The following is a 23315-nucleotide window of genomic DNA, read 5'->3' on the forward strand; positions in this document are numbered from 1 at the left end:
CTTACAGTGTATTATTACTACTTTATTCATCCTACAGGTGCTGAGGGGTAGAGCACAATGTAGAAAAGAACTTCTCTGCCTGTGAGGAAGTGATCATTTAACTCAAGAACTGGAGGAAGATTTAAAATCTGTATAACTGTGCACTGGCTACCTAGAAAGTTCAGTGCTAGACTGACTCAGGCAGTAGAATAAACCTTTATAAAACCTGACTACGTGATTCAAGCAGACATAGCTTTTCAGGCTCAAAATGCTTACTGACACTAAAGACTAATCAATAGAATGAGAAAAGGGGAGCAAATAAGAACTTGGATGAGATGTATTTGAGTAACATGTCTAGGGATTCAAATAAACACAAGACCCCCAAATGTTTGCCATTTGAGTTCTGGTCCATGTTAATCTCTTGCCTGTCTGATAATCGTAAATCTCCCAGTTAATTTGCTCTTTTCCCTCTAGTGTACCCTATAAATGATGCCAAATTAATAATGATATTAGCTAAAACTTACAGGGTTTGCAGTATGTTTCACATATTAATTCAGTCTTCCTAAATCACATTCTTCTTTTCAAAAACTTTCACAGGCTTCCTCTGACCAAATCATTAAATTCTTCTACTTGCAATTCAAGTAGTCCCAAAATACAGCCCTAATCTTCCTTCCCAGTTATAGTTATGGAGGCAGTCATGTTGTTAGAGAGCTGGAAGCCACTCAAAGGGTCAACGATTACAGTTTGTGGTAGGGAGTCAGCAATAAATGCGGGAATAGTAGGAGTGACCGCTCCAAGAGCCTTTTCAGGTCAGAGAAGGACTAAAACCAGGTCTTGTGCATCTCGGCCCTGCCCCACAGCTTTGCTTCAGCCACAGGGATCTTTGCCCACTGTGTTTACTTTTTTCATAATCCCTTCTCCTTCTCACTCAGCATATTCAAATCTTATTCTTCAAGGTCTCAGTTAAGTCCCTCTTTTACTTATGCTTTGAAGTTTTTCCTGATCACATCATCGCACAGATTCCTTCATTCCTTTGAGTTAAAAGCTTTTGCTAGCTAAATGCAATTAACCATATATTGTCTCAAGATGTTTATTCTTTCATAAAGTTGCTGTTTATTCTGATCCAATTTGAATTTTGTCTGTGTACCTTCTCCTTATTGAAAGGGTAAATTGTTAAGCTGTTCTTTTGTTGAAAAAGTCGTACATTCACATTGCAAAACAATTAAATAGTACAAAAAGATAATGTAGTGAAAAATGTCTCCCTTCTATGCCAGACACCTAGTCCCTCTCTCTAGAAGCAGTGCCACCTTTTAGAAATGTTCTGTGTAAGGACAAGCATATGAAATATATATCATACATCATTCTCCACCTTGCCTTCTTTCTAATTGTTATGACTTGGAAATGACTGCAGAATAACATATATAGATATCATTCATTCTTTTTAAGTACTGGAATACCAAAATGTAACCAATCCCCTAAATTATAATTTTTGAATTAATAAGAACATTTTACATTATGGTTATATGAATATCTCAAATTGTAAAGAGAAAATAAAGGATGGTGTGACTCGATGAGTAAACCTAAGACACTTTGCTGACTGCTGTTGGAGCTACATAAATGAATAAAGACCCTGTCTTTAGGCAGGTTAGAGACTGATACAGAAAGTGACTATAATAGGCAGTATTGATGAGCCATAAGAGAGGTCCAAGAGAAGTAGGGTAAAAGCACAAGGAACTGGGCTTCCCTGGTGGTCTAGTGGTTAAGAATCTGCCTTGCAATGCAAGGCACACCAGTTCCATCCCTGGTGCAGGAAGATTCCACATTCCTTGGAGCAGCTGAGCCTGAGAGCTGCAACTACTGAAGCCCTTGCGCCTAGAGCCCATGCACCGCAAGGAAGAGTAGCCCCCACTCCCTGCAACTAGAGAAGACCTACATGCAGCAGCGAAGACCCACCACAGCCAAAACATAAATAAATAAATATTAAAAAAAAAAAAAAGTACAAGGAATGGAACTCTCAAGTAGAGAGTTGAACTAGAAATAGATGTAGATGGATGTGAATTGAGATTACTTAAATATAGTTTATGTAATATTTGATACAGAGAATATATATATATAATGTATATATTTGTTTTAAAACATAGTTGACCAAACATTCATGAATCCATACTCAATTAAGAACATTATGAATGCCAGTGAAGCTACTTATGTACTCCCCAACCCATCTCCCTATGTCTAGTCTTGTCTCATGTTCATGCCCTGTCGTGTCTGAGTCTTTGTGAGCCCATGGACTGTAGCCCACCAGGCTCCTCTGTCCATGGAATTTTCCAAGAAAGACTGGAATGGGTTGCCATTTTCTCCTTCAGGGGGTCTTCCCAATCCAGGGATCAAACCTGCATCTCCTGCATTACAGGCGGATTCTTTACCACTGAGCCTTGGACTGCTGTCAGATCACTTTTTATCATGTCTTCTACTTTGTTTCAGAAATAATTACATCCACTGATTGGTGGGTTTCCCTGGTGGCTCAGACGGTAAAGAATCCGCCTGCGATGCAGGAGATCAGGGTTCCATCCCTGAGTTGGGAAGATCTCTCTGGAGTAGGGAATAATGGCTACACCCTCTAGTATTCTTGGGTTTCCCAGGTGGTGCTAGCAGTAAAGAACCCACCTGCCAGTGCAGGAGACAAGAGATGCAGGTTCAGTCCCTGGGTTGGGAAGATCTCCTGGAGAAGGGCGTGGCTCACCCACTCCAGTATTCCTGCCTGGAGAATCCAATGGACAGAGGAGCCTGGTGGGCTACAGTCCATATGGCTGCAGAGTCAGACACTGAAGTGACTTAGCAGGCACATGTGCACTGATAGGTCGTCTTCCCTTGGGTTAGAGGCTCCCTCTGCTGGTTTTCCTCTGCGGGGCTTCCCTGGTGGCTCAGACACCAGGGAATCCACCTGCAATGTGGGAGAACCTGGGTTCCACTCCTGGGTTGGGAAAATCTGCTGGAGAAGGGAATGGCTACCCACTCCATTGTTTTTGGTCTGGAGAATCCCACGGACAGAGGAGTCTGGCAGGCTATAGTCCATGGGGTCACAAAGAGTCAGACATGACTGAGCGACTCACTTTCTGCTGGTTTCATGGGTAGACACCAGTTGGTTATGTCTTTGTATTGGTGACACCATAGCAAAATTAGAATTATTTTTTTATTCAGTGCTTAGTGCGTGTATTAAATGCTTTGTAATCTCATTTAAAATTTAAAAACACCCCAAAAAGGAGGTGGTGGTTTTTTCCAAATCAATATACAAGGAAGCATAAGACTCAGTGAGTTTAACAACTTGTCCAAGATTACACATATAGTAAGGGCAGAACTGAGATTTGAACCCTGGGTCTGACTGCAAAACTGTACTTTTTCTTGTGGTGACTTAATTAGATAATTTCTCTTAAGGCTTTAGTATCGTGTCTGGCACAGATAAACACTCAGTAAATAGTAGCTGTTATGACAGTGATCAAGATGGAAAGATGGTGAGGAAGAGAAAATTGGCAAAGGGACACGGAAAACTACACTTTGAAGTAGGCAACATTAAGATTTAGAAACAGTTATAAGAATAACAGATATGTGTAAGTAAAATTATTCTCTTTAGTTATTTCCTCTACAAATGACAATTACAGCATGACATGGGGAAGAATTCCATGACATGTAAGACCCTTCAGGATCTGTTTCCTGCTTCCCTCCTGAGCCTCATCTTCTGCCATTCTGACAAGCAGTTTATGCCAGTCACATGATCAGCTTGCAGCTTCCTGAGGGGCTCATGCTCTCTCAAGCTTCCTTGCCTTTGCACCTGATACTTCCTTTCCCTGAACATCCATTCATTTGGCTAAGTCCTGCTTATCCTCCAAGACTGGGCTTGAGTGCCTCCTCTCCCAGGAAGCCTTCCTTACTTCTCCAGGTTAAGTAAGTTCATGCCTCTATTATACTCCTTATCACAGTGTTATAATTGCATGTTTACCTGTCTTCACCCCACGAGACTCTAACCTCCTTGAACTTGGAGTGGCCTCAGTAAATATGTTTTGAAGTGAATGAATGATCTTGATACCATCTTTTTGTAACCATAGGTCATTGCTGTGCTCCACCAAATTAATTACACGTGATTTGGAGCTGCTGTTTTTAGCTGTGATAGTGAAATCATGTAAAGTGCAGGTAACTCCTTCAAGTGATGTTTTAGAAATCCAGAGACTAGACCTCAAAACAGTGTTAGCTCTTCTGCTGTGTGCATCAGTCTTACCTAAGGGGTAGGTGTTATGTGTAATGGAAAAAAAAATATCCCATGGTCATTTTTAATTAAAATTTTTGGGATCAGAGGATTACTGTTCTTAAGGAATAGAACCAGAAAGATAAGGATTGATTAGATGCAATATTTGAAAGGGATCTTTAAACTAGGATAAATACACACTTAGGAAGTGTGAACGGTTGGGCAATAAGTGAACAAAAAATGAAATAATTAAGTCTATCTAAACTTAACTGAAAATCCTAATGACTGTGTCAGAAGCAAATTTGAATATAGTGAAGCTTTCTCCATCTCTCTGAACATTGTTTTCTCATGGCTCTTAAAAGTCAACTCAGAGAGGAAAGATGAAACATGTGATTACGTTTGTAATAATAGCAGTAATACTCATAATTAAATTCCAGACTTCTTGGTGTCCTTTCTTTTCCCATACCTACCTTTCCCTTTTTATTTATTTTCCTAAGGTCTGTAAATGCTTGTTCATCTAGCAGACATTTCCCTGCAATTTTCTGTCTATTGTGAAAATACTAATAATGTACCAAACTTGTTTTTAGAAAATAATTCATGTATAGTCCTATTCAAATGAAACATTAAAAAAAAGACCCTTAGTAATTTCTCCACATGCATTTGTATTGTTCATGTAACAATTTTTGGTTTTGCTTTTTTTACTTAATATAAGAACTTCTATGACCTTCAGTGGTTGTCATTGACATAGACACTGATGCTGAGGTTTTTGTTTTTTTTTTAATCTTACTTAATCGAACCAGACATGCTCAAGTGTCTGTCTGGAAGCTGCTGCATTCCTTGAGGACTTTTGAGGATCTCCCACAAATTATCCAGTCTGTTACAGTGAAAGGGGTAGTCCTCAAGATTTTGCCATGGTACTGCTGTGAACTTCATTTCTATCAGGGAATAATGATTTCCCCTTCACTTCAGCCTTCTAAATGTCCTGAATTCTTCTCATAGGAAAATCTTTGTAAAGTCAAAGCCATAATCATCTTCTCCCAAAAAGGGGAGATACAAAATCCCATATGCCATTCTGTTCATCTTGATAGTGTACATTTCTTTTCTAGCTCAATCACTCTCTGTCTTGGGGAAACTTAAAGATCTAAACTGCAATCTCTAGTGACCCCATTAACATTAAATAATAAGGGAACCATAGAGAAAAATGAAAACTGATTTTTAATATCTACAAATATGTATGTATACAAAAGCAAAAAAAACTTCTAAAACTTTTCCATGTTTTCCAACTTAACCGTTCCAAGTATGTTTTCCTCTCTGTTTACTATAATTACAGATTGTGTGTGAGGTCGATTCTGTATTACCGCTTGTGCATTCTTTCATTTGGTAGAGAAATGGTGCCAGAGGACACAGAAGGACACATGATCCCTGCCCCCCGGAATCTTACAGTCAGTTTGAGGAAGGGAAGTGTCCTTTGTTGCTGATGTTGCTGATGGCCTTATTTTTAATGCAGTTTAGAAGAGCTGTGGGAATTCTCTGGCAGTCCAGTGGTTAGGGCTTGACACTTTTACTGCCGGGGCCTGGTTTCAGTCCCTGATCAGGGAACTAAGATCCTACAAGCTGCACGGTGCAGCAAAAAAATAAAACAAAGAAAAAGAAGACTTGTTAAGTGTAAAATATGTCTTACATATCTGCATGTATTTCTATTTTGCCTACCCAAAGATTTGTATCAAAGAAGGTCTTCACAGTGATGAGAAATCAATGACTATTAAAAAGGTTTCAGAATGTTACTTTAAATTTCGTATTAAAGTATGGTATAAATATCTATTTCACATGTATAGCTTTGAGTTTTTAAATTGTTTTTATAAACGGTGTAGTGAGAGGAAATGGAAAACCCAAATATGCTCTTAGAAAACAGGACCCTGCTCTCTAACAGTCGTGGAGTCTCATCCAGAGTGTGTGTGCGTAGTCGCTCAATCGTATCTGGCCTCTGTGACCCCATGGACTGTAGCCCACCAGGCTCCTCTGTCCATGGGATTCTCCAGGCAAGAACACTAGAGTAGGTTGCCATGCCCTCCTCCAGGGGATCTTCCCAACCGAATCAAACAGGGATCTCCTGCACTGCAGGCAGATTCTTTACCAGTTGAGCTCCCAGGGAAGCCCAAGAATACTGGAGTATGTAGCCTATTCCTTTTCCAGGGGATCTTCCCAACCCAGGAATCAAACAGGGATCTCCTGCAATGCAGGCAGATTCTTTACCAGCTGAGCTACCAGGGAAGCTGTAGGTGACCAAATTATTTGTCATCTGGTGATAGAAATTAGTCTGTGTGGTTCCCAGAGGAGCAAATGCCAAGGGCTTACAGCACGTGGGAGCCTATTATACACTGCCTGCTGAGAAAGTCTTTCTACTCAGTCAGTAAAATGACCCAGTGTTGTTGAGAGAGAACAGGTAACGGGCTGCAAGTAGACTCTGGGATCATGTTTTGAGGGGACTACGGCTCCATGTCTTCTCACCCCAGGCAATCAGTACAGCACAGTTAGCGCCGCCAGTGGAAGTATGTAACTATCCAGCAGGGGGGAAATATTCATGAAGTTTGATACAGGTACCCTTGACTGCAAATGATCCTTTATCACATTACTCCTAAGAGAGTTATTGACAAGATAATAATCAATTTTTCATTTAATTTTTAGTGCCCATATGGAGTGGCCAAGGGGAAGTAACAAATCATGACTCTCAGATGCAGCTGTCCAACAGGTAACGCTGAATGTAGATTTGCATGTATCCAACTAAAAACCATACAATTCATAGCTAACATGATGGCTGTTTGCGTGGCATGTACTTACCAGGCTTCTGCAAACAAAACTAACTAGTATGGACAAATCCAGAGTGCATGGGAGCAGTATTTTCTATTCTTTGATTTCTTACCTCAAAGTAGATCCAAGAGTGTTTTGCAAGCCTAATATTTAGATATGCAGTTGACTTTTTTTTTTTTTTCTTGCAACCCCATGGACTGCAGCTTACCAGGCTCCTCCGTCCATGGGATTTTCCAGGCATGAGTACTGGAGTGGGGTGCCATTGCCTTCTCCATGCAGTTGACTTTTTAAAGGGTGGAACAGACTCCTTATTTGTAGGCAGTGATTTACCACTTCTATATTTAGGATACAGGATCCTGTATCTGAGGATTTTGGCTATTTTCTTAAAGGTAGAGGAGAATTGGCCCATACCACTTAAAAATCAATATGTATTTATTAATCATAGTTAAAATACATTTGGAAATTAGTCTAATGTGAATGGATAACCCCCATTATAATTTCAGGCAGAAACCAAGTATAATGCACAGATCCTTGAATCTTTTGTGTTTGTTCAGAGGCCTTCTAGGGGTCTTGACCCCATACTCTACATACTATGTATTTTCATGCCATTTGTTGTTTTACTGTCTCATAATATAACATCCTGTCCTGAATTCTGATTCAGGTGATTTTAGGTTTTTAAACCTTCAGTTTATGGTTTTTAGACTGTAACAACTGGAAAGAATAGTCTCATATTGAGAATAGTAGTATGTTGTATAATCCATTCTAATCTGTTTCTCTTTATAATCCTGCATTTATAGCTTTCAAGAGGAATGAATTCAAACATGTCTGTTTGATTTGTATAATTTTTAATTAGTTACAAAAAGAATGTATGCGCTTATAAAACTTTGTGTTTTAATTGAAGTGTAGTTGATTTACAATGTTGTGTCAGTTTCTGGTGTACAGCAAAGATAAAGCCTTAACTACTGCACATATCTGTAAAGCGAAAAGTGAAAAGCAGGGGTAATTCCATTCTCCAGAAACAACCGCTGTTAACAATTTAGCGTCCATGTATCCAAACGTTGGTTTCTCATGCTTCTGCAAGAATTATCATCATTATTGTTGTTTTTATAATACATTTATGCTATTCGTATTATCTTGCAACTTGCTTTATTTCCTTAATAGTAAATGTTGGATATTTCCCCATATTGTACACATAAATGTACTTTATGTTCTTGTCAAGAGCTATATGGTGCTACATTTGGTAGTGATCTATTTAACAAGTCCTCTTTGGATGAATTGTTTCCAAAATTTTTTCTGTATTCAACAAAGCAAACATACTTACACGTATATCTTTGCACAGTTGAGCATATTGCTATAGGACAAATTGCTGGAAGAGTAATTTTAGATCAGGTGTTGCCAAATCTTCCTCTTAAAAACTTGAATAATTTTGCACTCTGAACAGCAGTTACAGAAATGCCAGTTTCTCTGTAGCTTCTGCAAAAGTAGTTATCAGTCTTTTTGTGAAAGTCGCTCAGTCATGTCCGACTCTTTGCAACCCCATGGACTGTACAGTCCATGGAATTCTCCAGGCCAGAATACTGGAGTGGGTAGCCTTTCCCTCCTCCAGGGGATCTTCCCAACCCAGGGGTATTGAACCTAGGTCTCCTGCATTGCAGGCAGATTTACCAGGGAAGCCCATTAGTCTTTTTATTCTTTGCCAATTTTGATGGGCAAAATTGATGTATTTATTGTTTTAGCTCATATTTAGTAAGTATTAGTGGTGGTAAGCATCTTTTTATATTATTAGGCCATCTGTATTGACTCACTGTGGACTGCCTAATATTTTAAGAAAAGCTTAATTAATTACTGGGCTATCTGCTGGTTTTCCTAACAATTATATAACTCTTCTGTGTCATAAAAATATCTAATTAATACCTTATACATAAGCTAAAACTAAACATACATATGTTGTGCGTTTTCTGAAATCATGATTTGTCTGTTTTGTTTTTTATAACCTAGGGCCATGGAACTATTAAGGGTAAAAGGTCAAAGATCATGGTCTGTTGGACTATCAGTAGCTGACCTGCTTGACAGTATTGTGAATGATAAAAAGAAAGTACATTCTGTATCAGTTTTAGCAAAGGTAATTGCTATTCTCTCATCATAGTTTTAAATATTTATAGTATTAATATAACAAAAAAAGTGCTGTTCACACTGTAACCTGGTGTCTTCAGTATCACCAGCTTTTAGAGTAACACATGGGAGAAGATAGTTTTGGTCTAATCCCTATCTTGCTTGGCTATGGGAAGTCTGGACTTCTACCAGGTTGCCCTTCACCCCCATTAATTTTTGGAATTCCCAAAAAGCATTTATATATTCCATAAACTTCTGGTTGTCATTTATCTCCTCAGCCAGCCAGGTCACCCCAGGCTGACATGCCAACTGGTCTTAGCTGGTCATCAGTCTGTTTCTCCAGTTCAGGTTGTCCTTTACTGCTTTATTCCAAGTATAAAGTCCCTAAAGCACAGCTAAGAGGAGGCACAAATGCTTAACCAAATATTTGCAAAAACTTAGAAATACTGGAAGGGAAATAAAACATGGAAGGGAAAACTGAAAACAGGTTACCAAATTTGACTGCACTCAGAGCCCATGTTAAGCCCCTCCCCTGGGAATCCACTCTAACAATCTTTTTTCTTTCTTTTTTTTGAGAGTTTGCTTTATTATTGTTGTTGTTTTACAATAAAAATAAGTAGCTATGCTCTCAGGAAAACAAATTTAAAAAGAAAAAAAAATCACAGAAATTTATTAACAGCATTTTAAAATAAGGCTTTTGAAATATTTATTGAAATAAATTATCTCAGCCTAAACATGTACTCATCACTCTTTTTTCAGTTACTTCTCAACATTCTAAAAACTTTCTTATGTAAAATATATTTAACTTTGCCAATAATTTTAGATAATACTGGATTCTTCCCAAAAAAGACTACCATAAAACTATGCTTTCAGACATTAAAGAAAAACTTATTCCAATAGAACATAAATCTGAACTATGTAACCTATGCTTGCATGTTTCAGATCCTTCAAGTTAAATGCATCAAGGATTTGAAAAAGTTCAGACCTGGGTCTGCTCCAAGGCAGGTGGACACAACATCTTAACTTTCCATGTTTAACTAAACCAACAGGAACAAAGTTATGACAGTGAGGGTCTCCAGGAAGAAAGATATAAAAAATATCTTATTTCTTCAATAAAACTCTTCAGAATTTACTCTCCCATTTTGTAAGGCCCACATTTCCTCCAAGGATCAAATCCACAACCTTTGGCACTGCCTAATTTACTTTACCAAGGAGTTAAATCCATGAACCAAAGCCTGCTGCTTAACCCTTTCAGTGCTGACCTTCCCCATGTCCAGGAGGGGGAATGGGGATAATGAAATACAGAGAGGGGAGGACAGACACACAGGGTATACCTGTGAGATGCAGGAGCACCAGCGTCAATGGAATAAAGCCAGCTTTGAATAGGGAGCTCAGAAAGTTAGTCCCTGGGACACAACAGGTCACCTCCTTCCACTACATCCCTGGGCTTTCCCCTCCGTGCTCCAGGCATCAAACCAATGACAGTCTTTTTTCTTTACCTCCAGCTTGTTACCCATATTGCAGGGTGCTAGCTTACTTCCCCATAAAGGGAGTATCTTTGACCAAATTCTTCCCATCTCATAAACAATTTTCTGAAACAGTAACTGGAGTTTAGAAAATAAATGAACAAATTTTTTAAAAATTTCAGCTTATATCACTTTGTAGTGCTAGGACCAGAAAAGGAAGAAAATACCCATATATGTGGTATTAACTTTTTTGCAGTGATTCAGCTCTAATCCCAATTTTTTTCTTTTCAGGGATATTATGATATAAATAGTGAAGTGTTTTTAAGTTTGCCTTGCATCCTTGGAACGAGTGGAGTGTCTGAAGTCATCAAGACCACAGTGAAAGAAGAAACAGCGACTGGGAAACTCCAGAGCAGTGCATCCTCCATCCATGGTCTCCAGCAACAGTTAAAACTTTGATTCTAAAGCTCAGAGTTACCTGAAAGGAAAGGTGGTTTAATTTTACCAACACATATATAGAGGGTGGAGAACTTCTGTATCTTACTATTTATCCTTACAACCTGCTTGGTTAAGGTCAGTGGTTCTTGGTTGGCTTTTTAATTTAAATCCTTAGGTAGTTAGATGAGAAGGAAAAAAATCTAATTTTCTCTGTTCTTGAAATCATCTGTACTGTTCTTTAAACCTAAGCAGAGATAAACATTCATCTGCGATATACATCATTTAAAAATTACGTATCCTCAATTAGCACATTCAGCACTTTGGGAATATTTTAAAAATCATGACTTTTTACAAGAAAATTACCCTTTAACAGTTACAATAAACATCATAAGCTGAAGGCCCAGTATGTGTTTCAAAATCTGTGCTAGCTCTACGTTAAAGGATCTAGTTTATGCTATTTACAATTCTTCTTTAAAATAATGTTGGTAAAAAGCATAATAATGAACAATAAAGCATTTTGTTTTCCCTCTTCAAATTAATTAGCTACCAAAAAATGGAAAAGAACTGTACACATACTTTTTTTTTCTTGTACACATACTTTAATATAGTAAAAAGGAAAATGAAAATTTTAAATATATGAACAAGAAGTGTAGTTTAATATCCAGCAGGACTGTCCTTTCTGCAGTTTTCTATCATCTCTTCTGGGCTATATAAGATTTCCAACATCTCAAGAACACACCATGCCATAAGTAGAGCCATAGAGACATGCATATTTTTATATGGAAATAGGTTATGAATGAAAGCCAAGCATTTACTTTAAAGCTAATATATGAGGCTTTTGTAAAGGCATTGGTCTTACTGGGAAGAGGTTGAATGGGCTGATTGTTCTGAGCATATTCTTTAACTACTCCTGAAGAAATGATTCATGGTGCATCCTTTAACTACTCCTGAAGAAATGATTCAGGGTGCATCTTTTAACTACTGAAGAAATGATTCAGGGTGCATCTTTTAACTACTGAAGAAATGATTCAGGGTGCATACACTTTGGTGGTGGATAAATAACATCTTCACATGTGAAAGACAGCATATTAGGAATGTGACACATAACTAATAGCAGCAGCTAGCATCAACACTTCCAATATTCCAGGCAGTGTGAAAAGCACTTTATTGTTTTACTCCTCAGGATTATTTATTAATCCTCACAGTAACCCACTGGGGTAGGGACTATTACCATAATCTTGTAGAGGAGGAAATTGAGGTTTAATGGCCAAAATCTCATGACTAAGGGACACTTATCCATACAACCTCTACTTTTTCTAAACTCTAGAAGAGGAAAAAAGCCTAAGAGTCAAAATAGTTAAAACAAGACCCTAAAGCTGGGGTCTGTACTGTTACACTCTTCATGTAGGGGCTTTTTTTCTTCAACATTATTTTTTAGAAACACTGATTCTTTGACTTCCCTTAGCAAATAGCTTGGGAGGCGAGCTGTATGCACTGCAGTAGGTGTTTAGTTATTTAGTGATTCAGATAGTCTAGACTTGGAGCCTGCTATGCACCGGGTGCCGTATTAGGCACTGCAGATACAATGGTGAGCAAACCCTGGACTAGGTACAGGCCCCCACGGTGCTTACAGTCTAGTACAGGGACAAATCTCACAAATAAATGTACAGTTCCAAGTGTGGTACTGTAATATGAAGATGTCCCAGGTGCTTTGAAAGCATTTTATAGGTGAACCTAAACCTGGTCAGTGAGATGGAAGCCAATGGATTATAAGAGCAGACACATTTTAGGCAGAGAGGAAGTAGTTAAACTAATGCTGATTTAGCATAATAATGGATGTTTATAATGATGAGCTTAAATCAGAAAGAAAAGGTGAAATTTATTCAATGTTCCATGTTTAAGAAAAAAGAAAAGTATTTAATATGCTTGGGAAGGTGTAAAAACATTGGACATTTGAAGAAATGAGCATTAGTTCTGTGTAATTTCACTACATGAATAGGTTATTTTGGTGTTAACTGTAACAGTGTATCCTCACTGTCCTTTTGTATGAAATAGGAAAGTAAAACTAAAAGGACCAGTGCTTGTGTTTTTATACTAGCCTTTTCTAATACCAGATACCTAATTATGCTCTTGAACAATAACCTAATTACAATATACTATATAAATAGAGGAATTGCTAAGAATTAACTGCATTGTAAAAGAAACATGTCAGTACAATATTTACTGACTGTACTGTTACTCCAAGAACTGTGTTAGAATGAGTAGTCAAAGGTGAATAATAAAAAATTGGGGGTGGGGTGGGGGAGGGAATAAAAAAGCAAAAAAATAAAAGAAAAAAAGATGAATAGTTATAGTCCTTGCCCTGCAGAAACCCACAATACAGAAGTAATTCTAGCACATATTTTCTTGAGTGTTGAGTATTATGAATCACATATAAGTTAAGTAGTACCACCACCATCTCAGTGTGAATTGGTGATAATTTGACATTCATGATGTTTCTGTTAACCTTCATTTTTTTTTCATCTTTCCAAAATCATGCATTCCCTCTACTTGTTATGGTTTATACTTCTTTGATATTGTAATACATAAATATTTTATTTTCCAACTTACATTGTATCAAATAATTATTATTAAATATCAAGAATAATGAATAAAATAAATTTTGACTTGAAAATTACCAGGAGATTCCTAATTTATTGAGTGGAAGGAAATTTATTCAGATTGAAGAGAAAGATTCTTTCATATGATTCATAAGTCCCCAGGATATTTAGTTACTTCATTTTAAGTGGCTTAATTGCAAAATGAAGAGAAAGGATTTTGTTGTTTTCAAACTTTTTTTTTTTTTTATGGATCTTTTTATTTATTTAATATATCACCAACTTCATCTCCCTCCATACCAATAATTGGAATTTCATCTTGTTTCCATGCTGAGTGGTGAAACAATGACAAAGCTAATCAGAATAAGCTACTTCAGAAAGAGAACTAAGCTAACACAGCCCACTTTCTTTAACAGGCATAATATAAATATATGTACTCTAGAATGCACAACGGTTTAGTCTCTAAGAAACTCAAATGGGATCTTGAAGAATGTAGGCAATTCCCAGGTACAGCAAAGATAAGCTGAGATGTTCTGCAACTGTTAAGGGTTCCTGGCACTACATCTCTTGGCCACTAGCTGATTATTGACAAGGGGGAAGACATTAGCTAATGCCAAATGGAGATGCAGACAATGCTATGTTGACTTAGGGGCTATGCACAGGAACCAGAAGGCAGAAAAGTACTAAACACTGCTGAGAGCATCCACTCCAGGAAGGACTTTACCTTCCAGGAGCTCTAAACTGGCACCACCCCCAGTGCTCACATGACTGACTTTATCCTCCGTGTTCCATTTGGCGCAACAAGTAGCAGTGTCTCCACCACCTATGATGGTGATGCAGCCCCTGGAAGTGGCTTTCACCACCTCATCCATAAGGGCTTTGGTTCCTCGGGCAAAAGCTTCCCATTCAAATACACCCACAGGTCCATTCCACACGATCTGCTTAGCCCGAGCAACAGCCTCAGCATACTTCTTACTGCTCTCAGGACCACAATCCAAGCCCATCCAGCCAGCAGGTATGCCAGAGGCCACAGTGGCTTGGCCAGTCTTGGCATTCTCATCAAACTTATCAGCAGTGACAAAGTCAACAGGCAAAGTAATCTTCATGCCATTCTTGTCAGCTTTGGACATCAGGTCTTTGACAATCTTGGATCCCTCTTCATCAAACAGAGAAGTGCCAATCTCCATGTTGTTGAGCACCTTAAGGAAGGTAAAGGCCATTCCACCACCGATAATCATTTCATTGACTTTGTCCAGCATATTATTGATCAACTGGATCTTGTCTGCAACTTTAGCTCCGCCCAGGATGGCCAGGAAGGGTCGCTCGGGGCTCTCCAAGGCCTTGGCAAAGTAGTTCAGCTCCTTCTTCATCAAAAAACCTCCAGCCTTCTTTGGCAGATTTACTCCTACCATGGAGCTGTGGGCTCGGTGAGCAGTGCCAAAAGCATCGTTGACATAAACATCCCCTAGCTTAGAAAGTGAAGCTCGGAAGGCTTCTATTTTGGTTGGTTCAGCTTTAACCTTGTTCCCAGAAGCATCTTTTCCCTTCCCTTCTTCCTCCACATGAAAACGAAGGTTCTCCAGCAGGATGACAGACCCAGCAGCTGGGTCAGCACAAGCCTTCTCCACTTCTGGGCCCACACAGTCCTTCAAGAACAAAACATCCTTGCCCAGCAGAGATTTGAGTTCTACAGCAACTGGCTGCAAGGAGTACTTATCAGGCATGGGGACACCATCAGGCCGGCCCAGGTGGCTCATAAGAACAACTGACTTGGCTCCATTGTCCAAGCAGTATTTGATGCTTGGAACAGCAGCCTTGATCCTCTGGTTGTTTGTTATCTGGTTGTTCTTCATAGGAACATTGAAGTCTACTCTCATGATGACCCGCTTCCCCTTCACATCCAGCTTGTCCAGAGTCAGCTTGTTAGAAAGCGACATCTTGGCAATTCAGCTGCAGCGAGAGGCCAGGGGAAGCGACAGCGACAGAATGAGACCGACTCCTGTTTTCAAACTTTTAAAAATTATTTTTAACAAAGCCTTTTGAAAAATATATAATCTACATTCTTCCAATAGATAAAAGCAGAGTTGCTCTAATTGAAGGTGCTTCTGGCTAATAAGCTGTGTCTTTAAGAATAGCTTGAAAACCATATATTTTTAAGTGACAAAGAAGAGGTACAGGGAAGGACAGACTGTCCTATAGTTTAATTTGACTGAAGCTGTATGCTTAACTAGTATATAGCGTCCAAAGAGAGATACCTATTAGAAAAGAATATTTTATGTGTGTGTGTTTGCAACAATACGTAATGATGCTTTCACGTATCTTCAGTTAGGCCCTCTTTGTTTATGTGACCTTCATTTAGATGCCAATTTAGAAGAAAATTAATACTACAGCCTGTTCCTCAGTACCACGATGCTAAAATTATCCAAATAATACTTCACACCCCCTCAAACCCAAGTGCCCTGAATGGCATTGTACTTATAAAACCGGTATTGAGGTGCAATAATGACTAATATAAATGACCATGAGGAATTTCTATGGGTAGTAGAAATTCAGTTCAGAGTACCTACTCTTGAGCGCGCACGCCATGTGTGCCGACCGCTCGGGACCGCGCCCAGTGAGGCCCAAAGGCCCCGCAGTTTGGCCGGCAATGTTCCTCTCGGCGGCGCCCACTGGGGAAGACATAAGAAATTTGCCTGAGACAGCTGTTCAGAATGGAGCTGAAGGAGGCTTATTTGTGCACAGAGATACTCCTGAGAATAACCCAGCAACTCCATCTGATTTCACACCAGAAAACTGTAAGAGGATAGAGGCCATTTTGAAAAACTTCCCAGAAGGGCATAAGGCAGCAGCTGTGCTTCCAGTTCTGGGTTTAGCCCAGAGACAGAATGGATGGCTGCCCATCTCTGCTATGAACAAGGCTGCAGACATTTTACAAGCACCTCCAATGAGAGTGTATGAAGTGGCAACTTTTTAAATAATGTATAATCGAAAGCCAGTTATATCACATATCAAGTCTGCACTACTACGCCTTGCATGCTTCGAAACTCCAACAGGATACTGGAGGCCGTTCAGAAAAAACTTGGAATAAAGGTTGGAGACTACACCTGACAAACTTTTCACTCTTGTATAAGTGGAATGTTTAGGGGTCTGTGTAAATGCACCAATGGTTCAAATAAATGACAACTACTATGAGGATCTGACACCTAAGGATATTGAAGAAATTATTGATGAACTCAAGGCTGGCAAAATCCCAAAACCTGGGCCAAGGAGTGGACGCTTCTCCTGTGAGCCAGCTGGAGGTCTTACCTTTTTGACTGAACCACCAAAAGGACCTGGGTTTGGTGTGCAAGCAGGCCTTTAATTTATATTCAACTGTAAATATGTCAGTGGAGAAATAAAATATGAATCTCCTATCTACCTAAATTTTTTATATTGTTCATTTCCATCCGTGTACACCTTGCTTGTAACCTAGCAACTTAGAGCTGTTAAGTATCATGTCAGAACTTCAGAGCACCATTTTCAACTGCCTGTTCACTTTCATCAATATTAGGGTGCTGTGAAATAAAAATTCTGTCAAATTTCAAAAAAAAAAAAAAGTACCTACTCTTGCACTGTACAAGACCATGAGGATCTGAAGCGGAGCCTGATTTCAAAGACTTGGATTTTGATAGTGGACAGGCTGGTACACACACCAAGTCTAAGGAAAAAGTTAGCCTGTATTATCATCCATGTCGGGCACAGTGGAGTTCTGACCTAAGTGAATGGTCTCTTGTAAAGAAATTACTGCCCGACTTCCTGTGAAATGAGATCTCTGCACTTTGCCCTTGTGAATGTAATATGAAGCTTAAAAATGAAAAACAACCTGATAACCAGAGAGACCCTGGGCATCGCCTAATGCAAGTCTTTCCTCTTGGAGTTGGAAAAAACAAGCCCGAGCCAGCCGTGCACTTGCCTGCAATTATCAGAAGGCTAAGTCAGTGGCAGAACAGTTTTCTGACTCCAATCCAGTCTTCCCACTTGACGCATCAGTCATTAAACCTCACCGGAAAGGCATTCCTACTGCTTACCCTCCCTGCACCTGCTCTTTTAGTGTGAGGGCAACTGTGAAAGAGCGGCCGATCTTATTATCCCGGCTCAGCAACTCTACCCTCGGAACGAGTTTCCCCGGACCTGACCTAGGCCGTCAACCCCTACCCACGGCCGACCTCGGAAGTGACGTAAGGGAAGCGGAAGCGCTGGCGTGGAGGCAGACTTCCTGTTGCTAGAGGCGGGGGGGTGGGGGGCTGGCTCGTCTGTGTGCGGTTGTGTGGGGCGGCCTGGGGCGGCCCCGGAGCGGCTGACCCTCTGCTTGCAGGGACCGGAGTCGCGAGGCGGCGGCCATGGCGGGGTCGGAGAGCCAGCTCAAGAAAATGGTGTCTAAGGTGAGGCTGCGGCGCGCTCTCCTCTCGGCGCACACCCACCACTCCCCCCCGCGCCGCCAGGGCCTGCCCGACCAGCCCAGCGAGCCCCCCAGGCCAGCCCGAAGTCCCGGGCCTCCCCTTGGCCACCTCTGCAGCCGCCCGCGCCAGGATGCCTGTCGCCCGGGGCCGGAGTCCCCGGACCGGGGCCGCCGGGGGGCGGCGACGGTCAACAATGGAGCGGAGCCGAGGCCGCCTGCCGCCTGCCACCTGCCGCCCGCCCTCTTTTCGGGGAGAGAGTTTGGAGCAGTCTGTGGGGCAGCATAGTTTTCATCAACAGAAGGAGGGGGTTGTACTTAAAACTCGGTCTTGGGCACCGCTTCCTTCATGTCCCAATGCAGGGCTCTTCATTCTTATTCGCCCTTCCCTCCCGGCTTCCTGAGGTGGTGTCCTTTTCAGTTTGTATTCTTCACGCAGCTCAATAGCCCACCCCGCGGTTGGTTGAATTGGCTCAATCATAAATGGAAACGTCCTGAGAAGCTCATTACCTCGGGTGAAATAGAATTCCATTACCATTCCAGGGTCTTTGATTTGCTCAGAGTGACTCCCTTTTAATTTTATGTTGCTTATAAAGCCAGTTTATTTACGTTGAAATTTTTAATCTAAATAGTTAAAGACTGGTGTGGGTTTGTTTTTTGGTTTTTTCCCTTTTTTAAAAAAGCCTGTAGGCATTTTGCATTTAAAGCTGTGAATTAGTTTAACAACTAAAAATATGGCACCTGATACCAGAGTGAATTGGGTGTTTTTTGGTTTGTTTGTTGCTTTGTGTTTGTTTTTCAATTTATCAAAGCTAATTAATGGGAGTAAGATGTATGTGAAATGGTTGAGAGTTGAATATTCTCCAGTTAAACAGGTTTAGCTTTAGATACTTTTGTCAAAATAAGAGTGGTAGAAAGTGAAATAGTTTAAAACAACTTTCAGTATTATTAAACACATTATTATGTGTAAACTTATTTCTCTGAAAATATACTTTTTCACCCAGTAAAATCATCCCTATAGTCTTTGATTGAAGAGCAAATAATCTCTAAGGAGAAATTGATGGTTTTTGAAATAAAGCTACTCTTTGATTTTTCTAATCATATCTTCTAGGCTTCTGATTTTCTTTCTTTTTTTCTAATTAAAATATAGTTGATTTTCTTTTGATAGAGTAAACTTATCTTTAATTGCAGAGGAAGTTTCAGGGAGCCTTAGAAAACTGTGGCCTGGATCTGTGTTGTAGCATTTAATTTTTCCAAGTATGTTATTTTATATACTATGTAACTGAAGGGTGTCTGTTCCATAGCATTTTAAAAAATCTTTTAATTGATTACATTGCCCTTAAAGTTTATTCCTTCATGTATGTGTATCAAAGTACCTATATATAAGGACAAGAATATTCAAATATTGGTTTGGAATTTTAGAAACCATAGTTAAGTTTCCTAAACTTTCTGTTGAGGAGCCTGCCTTCGAAGACAGAGGCAAGACATCTAAAGATATTTTATAGTTACACCTGCCATCTCCTCCCTCCATCCTGTTTATATCCTCAGAGCAAAAAAGGACATAGTTTGGTGGAAACCAGCACAATACTGTAAAGCAATTATCCTTCAATTAAAAATAAATAATTTTTTATGAAAAAGGACATAGAGCAGAGGTGGGAGAGAACATTTGTCTCTCATCTGGTTCTTGACCCAATACCTGAAAAATTGAGTCTCTTACAAGTGGTGATGTCACTTCTGATTCCTGGCATCTTTTCTGTCCAGCTTGTTCACAGATAGATATGTAGATATGTAGGAGTAGTAAGTGGGATAATAAAAGCTATTTGTGGAGTTTTTTCCTTCTGGTGGAGGATTAGCTTCAGTTGTTATCCTTTCAGTTGGATGTGGCCCAATGAAGGAATTGGTCGCCACGACCTGGGACACATTGCTAGAGTGATGGCCCTTTACTCTTATCTGATTGTGGGACTTCATCACCCATCATATTACTTTGGGCTACCTGCTTTGACATATATTTTTTGAAGTATGATTGACATGCAACATTATTATCTTTTTATATATTACTACCGTTATTTTTTTCCTTAGAGCAACTTTTAGCTTCCAACTTAAATATAGCTTTTAGTTTAACATCCTCCTCTGTCATCATCTTTGTAATTAAGAGAGGTATATCTATACTGTTGGTCCATCTTGCTTTACACAAATTATTTAGATTTTTCATACAGACAACTACCTGTATTCTTTCATGCTGTATGTAACAGCATTCCTGTCGGTGGAGTCACTACCAGCTAGTTAGGAGAGAGCTGATACATTAGCGATTGTAATGCACTTCACACTGTTTTATTAGATTCTAGGGATACAATAGTGAACAGATAGAAAACTCTATACCTGTGGAATTTAAATTCTCATAGAAGGAATAAACAACTCAGTAAGTTCATTAAGTAACATGTTGGAGGATGTTAAGTGCTTTGGAGAAAAGTAAAGCAAGAAAGGGCGATAGTTCTCAAATGTGAGGATAAGATAGGTTGCAGTTTTATAGACAGTAAAGGAAGGCCTTCCTGAGGTGTGTTTGATCAGAGACCCTGAAAGCAGTGAGGAAGCAAACTGGAGCAGTCTGGAGTAAGAACATTCCAGGAAGAAGGAAAAACAAGCTCAAGGGCCCTCTCGTCATGCATGATAGAGAAACAGCAAAGGAACCTGGAAGGGCTAGACTGGAGTGAGGAAAGGGAAACAGTGCTGCTAAATAAAGGAGTGGTAGGTTTTGGAGGGTCTTGCAGGCCCCCGTCAGCGTTCTGGCATGTCCTTGCAGTGTGGTGGGGCTGTTTTAACAGAATAGCTCAAGCTGCTGTACTGAGGCTAGACCATAGGGGGTTCAGTAGAGTGGAGGGATAGCCACCTCTAAAAAGGCTGTTGTATAATAATAACCGAAGTGTGGCTATGAAGGTAGTGAGAAGTGATCAGATGCTGGAGATTTTTGAAGGTAGAACTAAGAATTTTCTGACAGACTGACTCACTGTGGATGTGTAGGAAACCAAGGCATCCAGGATAATGTCAAAGTTTTTGTGCTGAGCATCTAGAAGGATATGGATGTGGAAGAATGTAAGAGGTGTAGATGGAGAAGGCTATGGCAACCCACTCCAGTACTCTTGCCTGGAAAATCCCATGGACGGAGGAGCCTGTTAGGCTGCAGTCCCTGGGTTCTTGAAGAGTCAGATACGACTGAGTGACTTCACTTTCACTTTTCACTTTCATGCATTGGAGAAGGAAATGCCAACCCACTCCAGTGTTCTTGCCTGGAGAATCTCAGGGATGGGGGAGCCTGATGGGCTGCTGTCTGTGGGGTCGCACAGAGTCAGACACGACTGAAGTGACTTAGCAGCAGCAGCAAGAGGTATAGAATTGGGGGGAAGACAAAGGGTTCAATTTGATCACGTTATGTTTGACTTTCATTAGATATCAAAGTGGAGACATCAAATTGGATATACATGTCTGGTATTCAGGAAAGTGGAATTTTTAAATTCGGAAGTTATCAGTGTATAAATGGTATTTTAAGCCATGCATGGAGGTCAACACCTGAGTAAGAAGAGGACCAAGGACTGAGCCCTGGGGCTCAGTGATATTAAGATCAAAGGTTAGGAGAAGATAAAGAACCAGCAAAAACACTGAGAAGGGGCAGACATAGAGAAGAGGAAAGAAGATGTTTTGTTTCTCCTTTTATTTATTTTTTTTAATGTCTAAGAGTCCTTTCTTTTCTGAGAGTTCTTGTTTCATTGCTACAATATCATTTCTTCTTTCTTTGAAATTTTTAATGCTGATTGTTTTTGAAGTTTTCTTCTGTTCCTTGCATTTTTATTCTTAAAAATGAAAGTTGCTCAGTCCTGTCCAACTCTGCGACATACATGGACTATACATTCCATGGAATTCTCCAGGCCAGGATACTGGAGTGAGCAGCCTTTCCCTTCTCCAGGGGATCTTCCTAACCCAGGGATCGAACCCAGGTCTCCTGCACTGCAGGGGGATTCTTTGCCAGCTGAGCCACAAGGGAAGGCCAAGAATACTGGAGTGGGTAGCCTATTCCTTCTCCAGTGGATCTTCCTGACCCAGGAATCAAACCAGGGTCTCCTGCATTGCAGGCAGATTCTTTACCAACTAAGCTATCAGTGAACACCCATTTTTATTTTTAGTTCCTTCTTTTCTGTTTGTTTAGGTCTGTGACATGCTTCTTGGAGACTTTCTTTTTGGGATAGCTGACTGTTCTTTTTAAGAGAGAAGCACTAAAAACTGATCGAAAGCTTTGTGTGCAAGAGTGGAGCTTCAGGGTGTTGTGAACACATGGGGATTTCCATTTCCTAGTTTCCTAGTTTGCTCAGAGCCGAAAGCAAGGTTCCTAGGTTTCCTGGACTTGAGTGGTACAAGGCAGGGGTATGAGAATACAATACAGCACATGATAAATTGCGAAAGAGTTGGTATTGACAGTAAATGCTGGAGCGGGAGCGATCCATATGGGCTAAAGGGAAGTCTGGAAAAGAATTCATTGATAGGGAAAGAGATGTGAGGTAGGTCTTTGACAATGAGATTTGATTTGGTGGAGACCATATTTTAAGTTGGAAAAAGAGCTAAAATGAAGGTAAAGGTTTGAAGAGGTGACAGAGAAAGCTACTGAGGTTCTTTCAATCAGTCTTTGTTATTGATTAGTCAGAACCATTTTACTTTAAAGGAAAGTGCTGTTAAGAAAACAGTTTTAAAAAATTAAACTAGCAGTATAATTTGTGCGTTGGTTTTAAACTAAATTTTTTATTTTTCTTTTCAGTACAAATACAGAGACCTAACTGTACGTGAAACTGTTAACGTTATTACTTTATACAAAGATCTCAAACCTGTATTGGATTCATATGGTGAGTTTATGTATAAAAATATCAAGTCAGAGTTTACTCTTTTTGTTAATAATTGTAGGTTTTCTGTTTTCCTTTTAAGTCTGTTGGTTTTTCCCATTATAGGACTGAGCCTTCACCTAAAAATGGTGTTGGGGGGATAGGAAATTACAAGATTTAATAACATCTTATATTTGTTTAGTAATTTTAAGTTTTAAAATACTATAACAAAAACAGTGCAAATTTAGACCAAATGTTACAGATAGTTTAGTCCATCATTTCCAGAAATAGTATCAGTAGTTGTGAAGAATGTTGCTTTGCGGGTGGGGAGATGGAGGGGATTCTGTGGTTAAGTTTGAATACTTACAGGTTAAACAAAAT

General features: G+C 39.8%; 3 protein-coding genes and 1 pseudogene across 8 annotated transcripts in view; 3 read left to right on the plus strand and 1 right to left on the minus strand.

Annotated features, from left to right (window-relative positions):
- UEVLD (UEV and lactate/malate dehyrogenase domains) overlaps positions 1 to 13718 on the plus strand; it is a 55367-nt gene extending 41649 nt beyond the window's left edge. For 3 of the 4 annotated variants that reach the window (XM_043452419.1, XM_043452422.1, XM_043452420.1), the window contains 3 exons: positions 6902 to 6965; positions 9023 to 9146; positions 10894 to 13718. In XM_043452419.1, the coding sequence (XP_043308354.1) occupies positions 6902 to 6965; positions 9023 to 9146; positions 10894 to 11061 (356 nt within the window). In that variant the 3' untranslated portion in view covers positions 11062 to 13718. Of the gene's footprint in view, positions 1 to 37; positions 1808 to 6901; positions 6966 to 9022; positions 9147 to 10893 lie in introns of those variants that run through there. The other variant, XM_043452421.1, reaches the window with a different exon arrangement.
- Positions 13719 to 13887: 169 nt separating this feature from the next.
- LOC122431240 (phosphoglycerate kinase 1-like) lies at positions 13888 to 15651 on the minus strand. The gene has a single exon (XM_043452424.1). The coding sequence runs from the start codon at positions 15572 to 15574 to the stop codon at positions 14321 to 14323; it is 1254 nt and encodes a 417-aa protein (XP_043308359.1). The 5' UTR covers positions 15575 to 15651; the 3' UTR covers positions 13888 to 14320.
- Positions 15652 to 15792: 141 nt separating this feature from the next.
- On the plus strand, positions 15793 to 17060 carry LOC122431242 (annotated as a pseudogene). Its single transcript, XR_006266468.1, has one exon. The product of XR_006266468.1 is annotated as an NADH dehydrogenase [ubiquinone] flavoprotein 2, mitochondrial-like (transcript).
- Positions 17061 to 17882: 822 nt separating this feature from the next.
- TSG101 (tumor susceptibility 101) overlaps positions 17883 to 23315 on the plus strand; it is a 42158-nt gene continuing 36725 nt past the window's right edge. The window contains exons 1-2 of one of the 2 annotated variants that reach the window (XM_043452425.1): positions 17883 to 18058; positions 22874 to 22958. In XM_043452425.1, the coding sequence (XP_043308360.1) occupies positions 18017 to 18058; positions 22874 to 22958 (127 nt within the window). In that variant the 5' untranslated portion in view covers positions 17883 to 18016. The remainder of the gene's footprint in view (positions 18059 to 22873; positions 22959 to 23315) is intronic. The other variant, XM_043452426.1, reaches the window with a different exon arrangement.

This window comes from Cervus canadensis, chromosome 29 (assembly GCF_019320065.1).
Source record: "Cervus canadensis isolate Bull #8, Minnesota chromosome 29, ASM1932006v1, whole genome shotgun sequence".
Taxonomy (NCBI): domain Eukaryota; kingdom Metazoa; phylum Chordata; class Mammalia; order Artiodactyla; family Cervidae; genus Cervus; species Cervus canadensis.

Bases quoted from the DNA above. Each gene is read 5' to 3' on its own strand.
- LOC122431240 (XM_043452424.1), bottom strand. From the start codon at position 15,574: ATGTCGCTTTCTAACAAGCTGACTCTGGACAAGCTGGATGTGAAGGGG.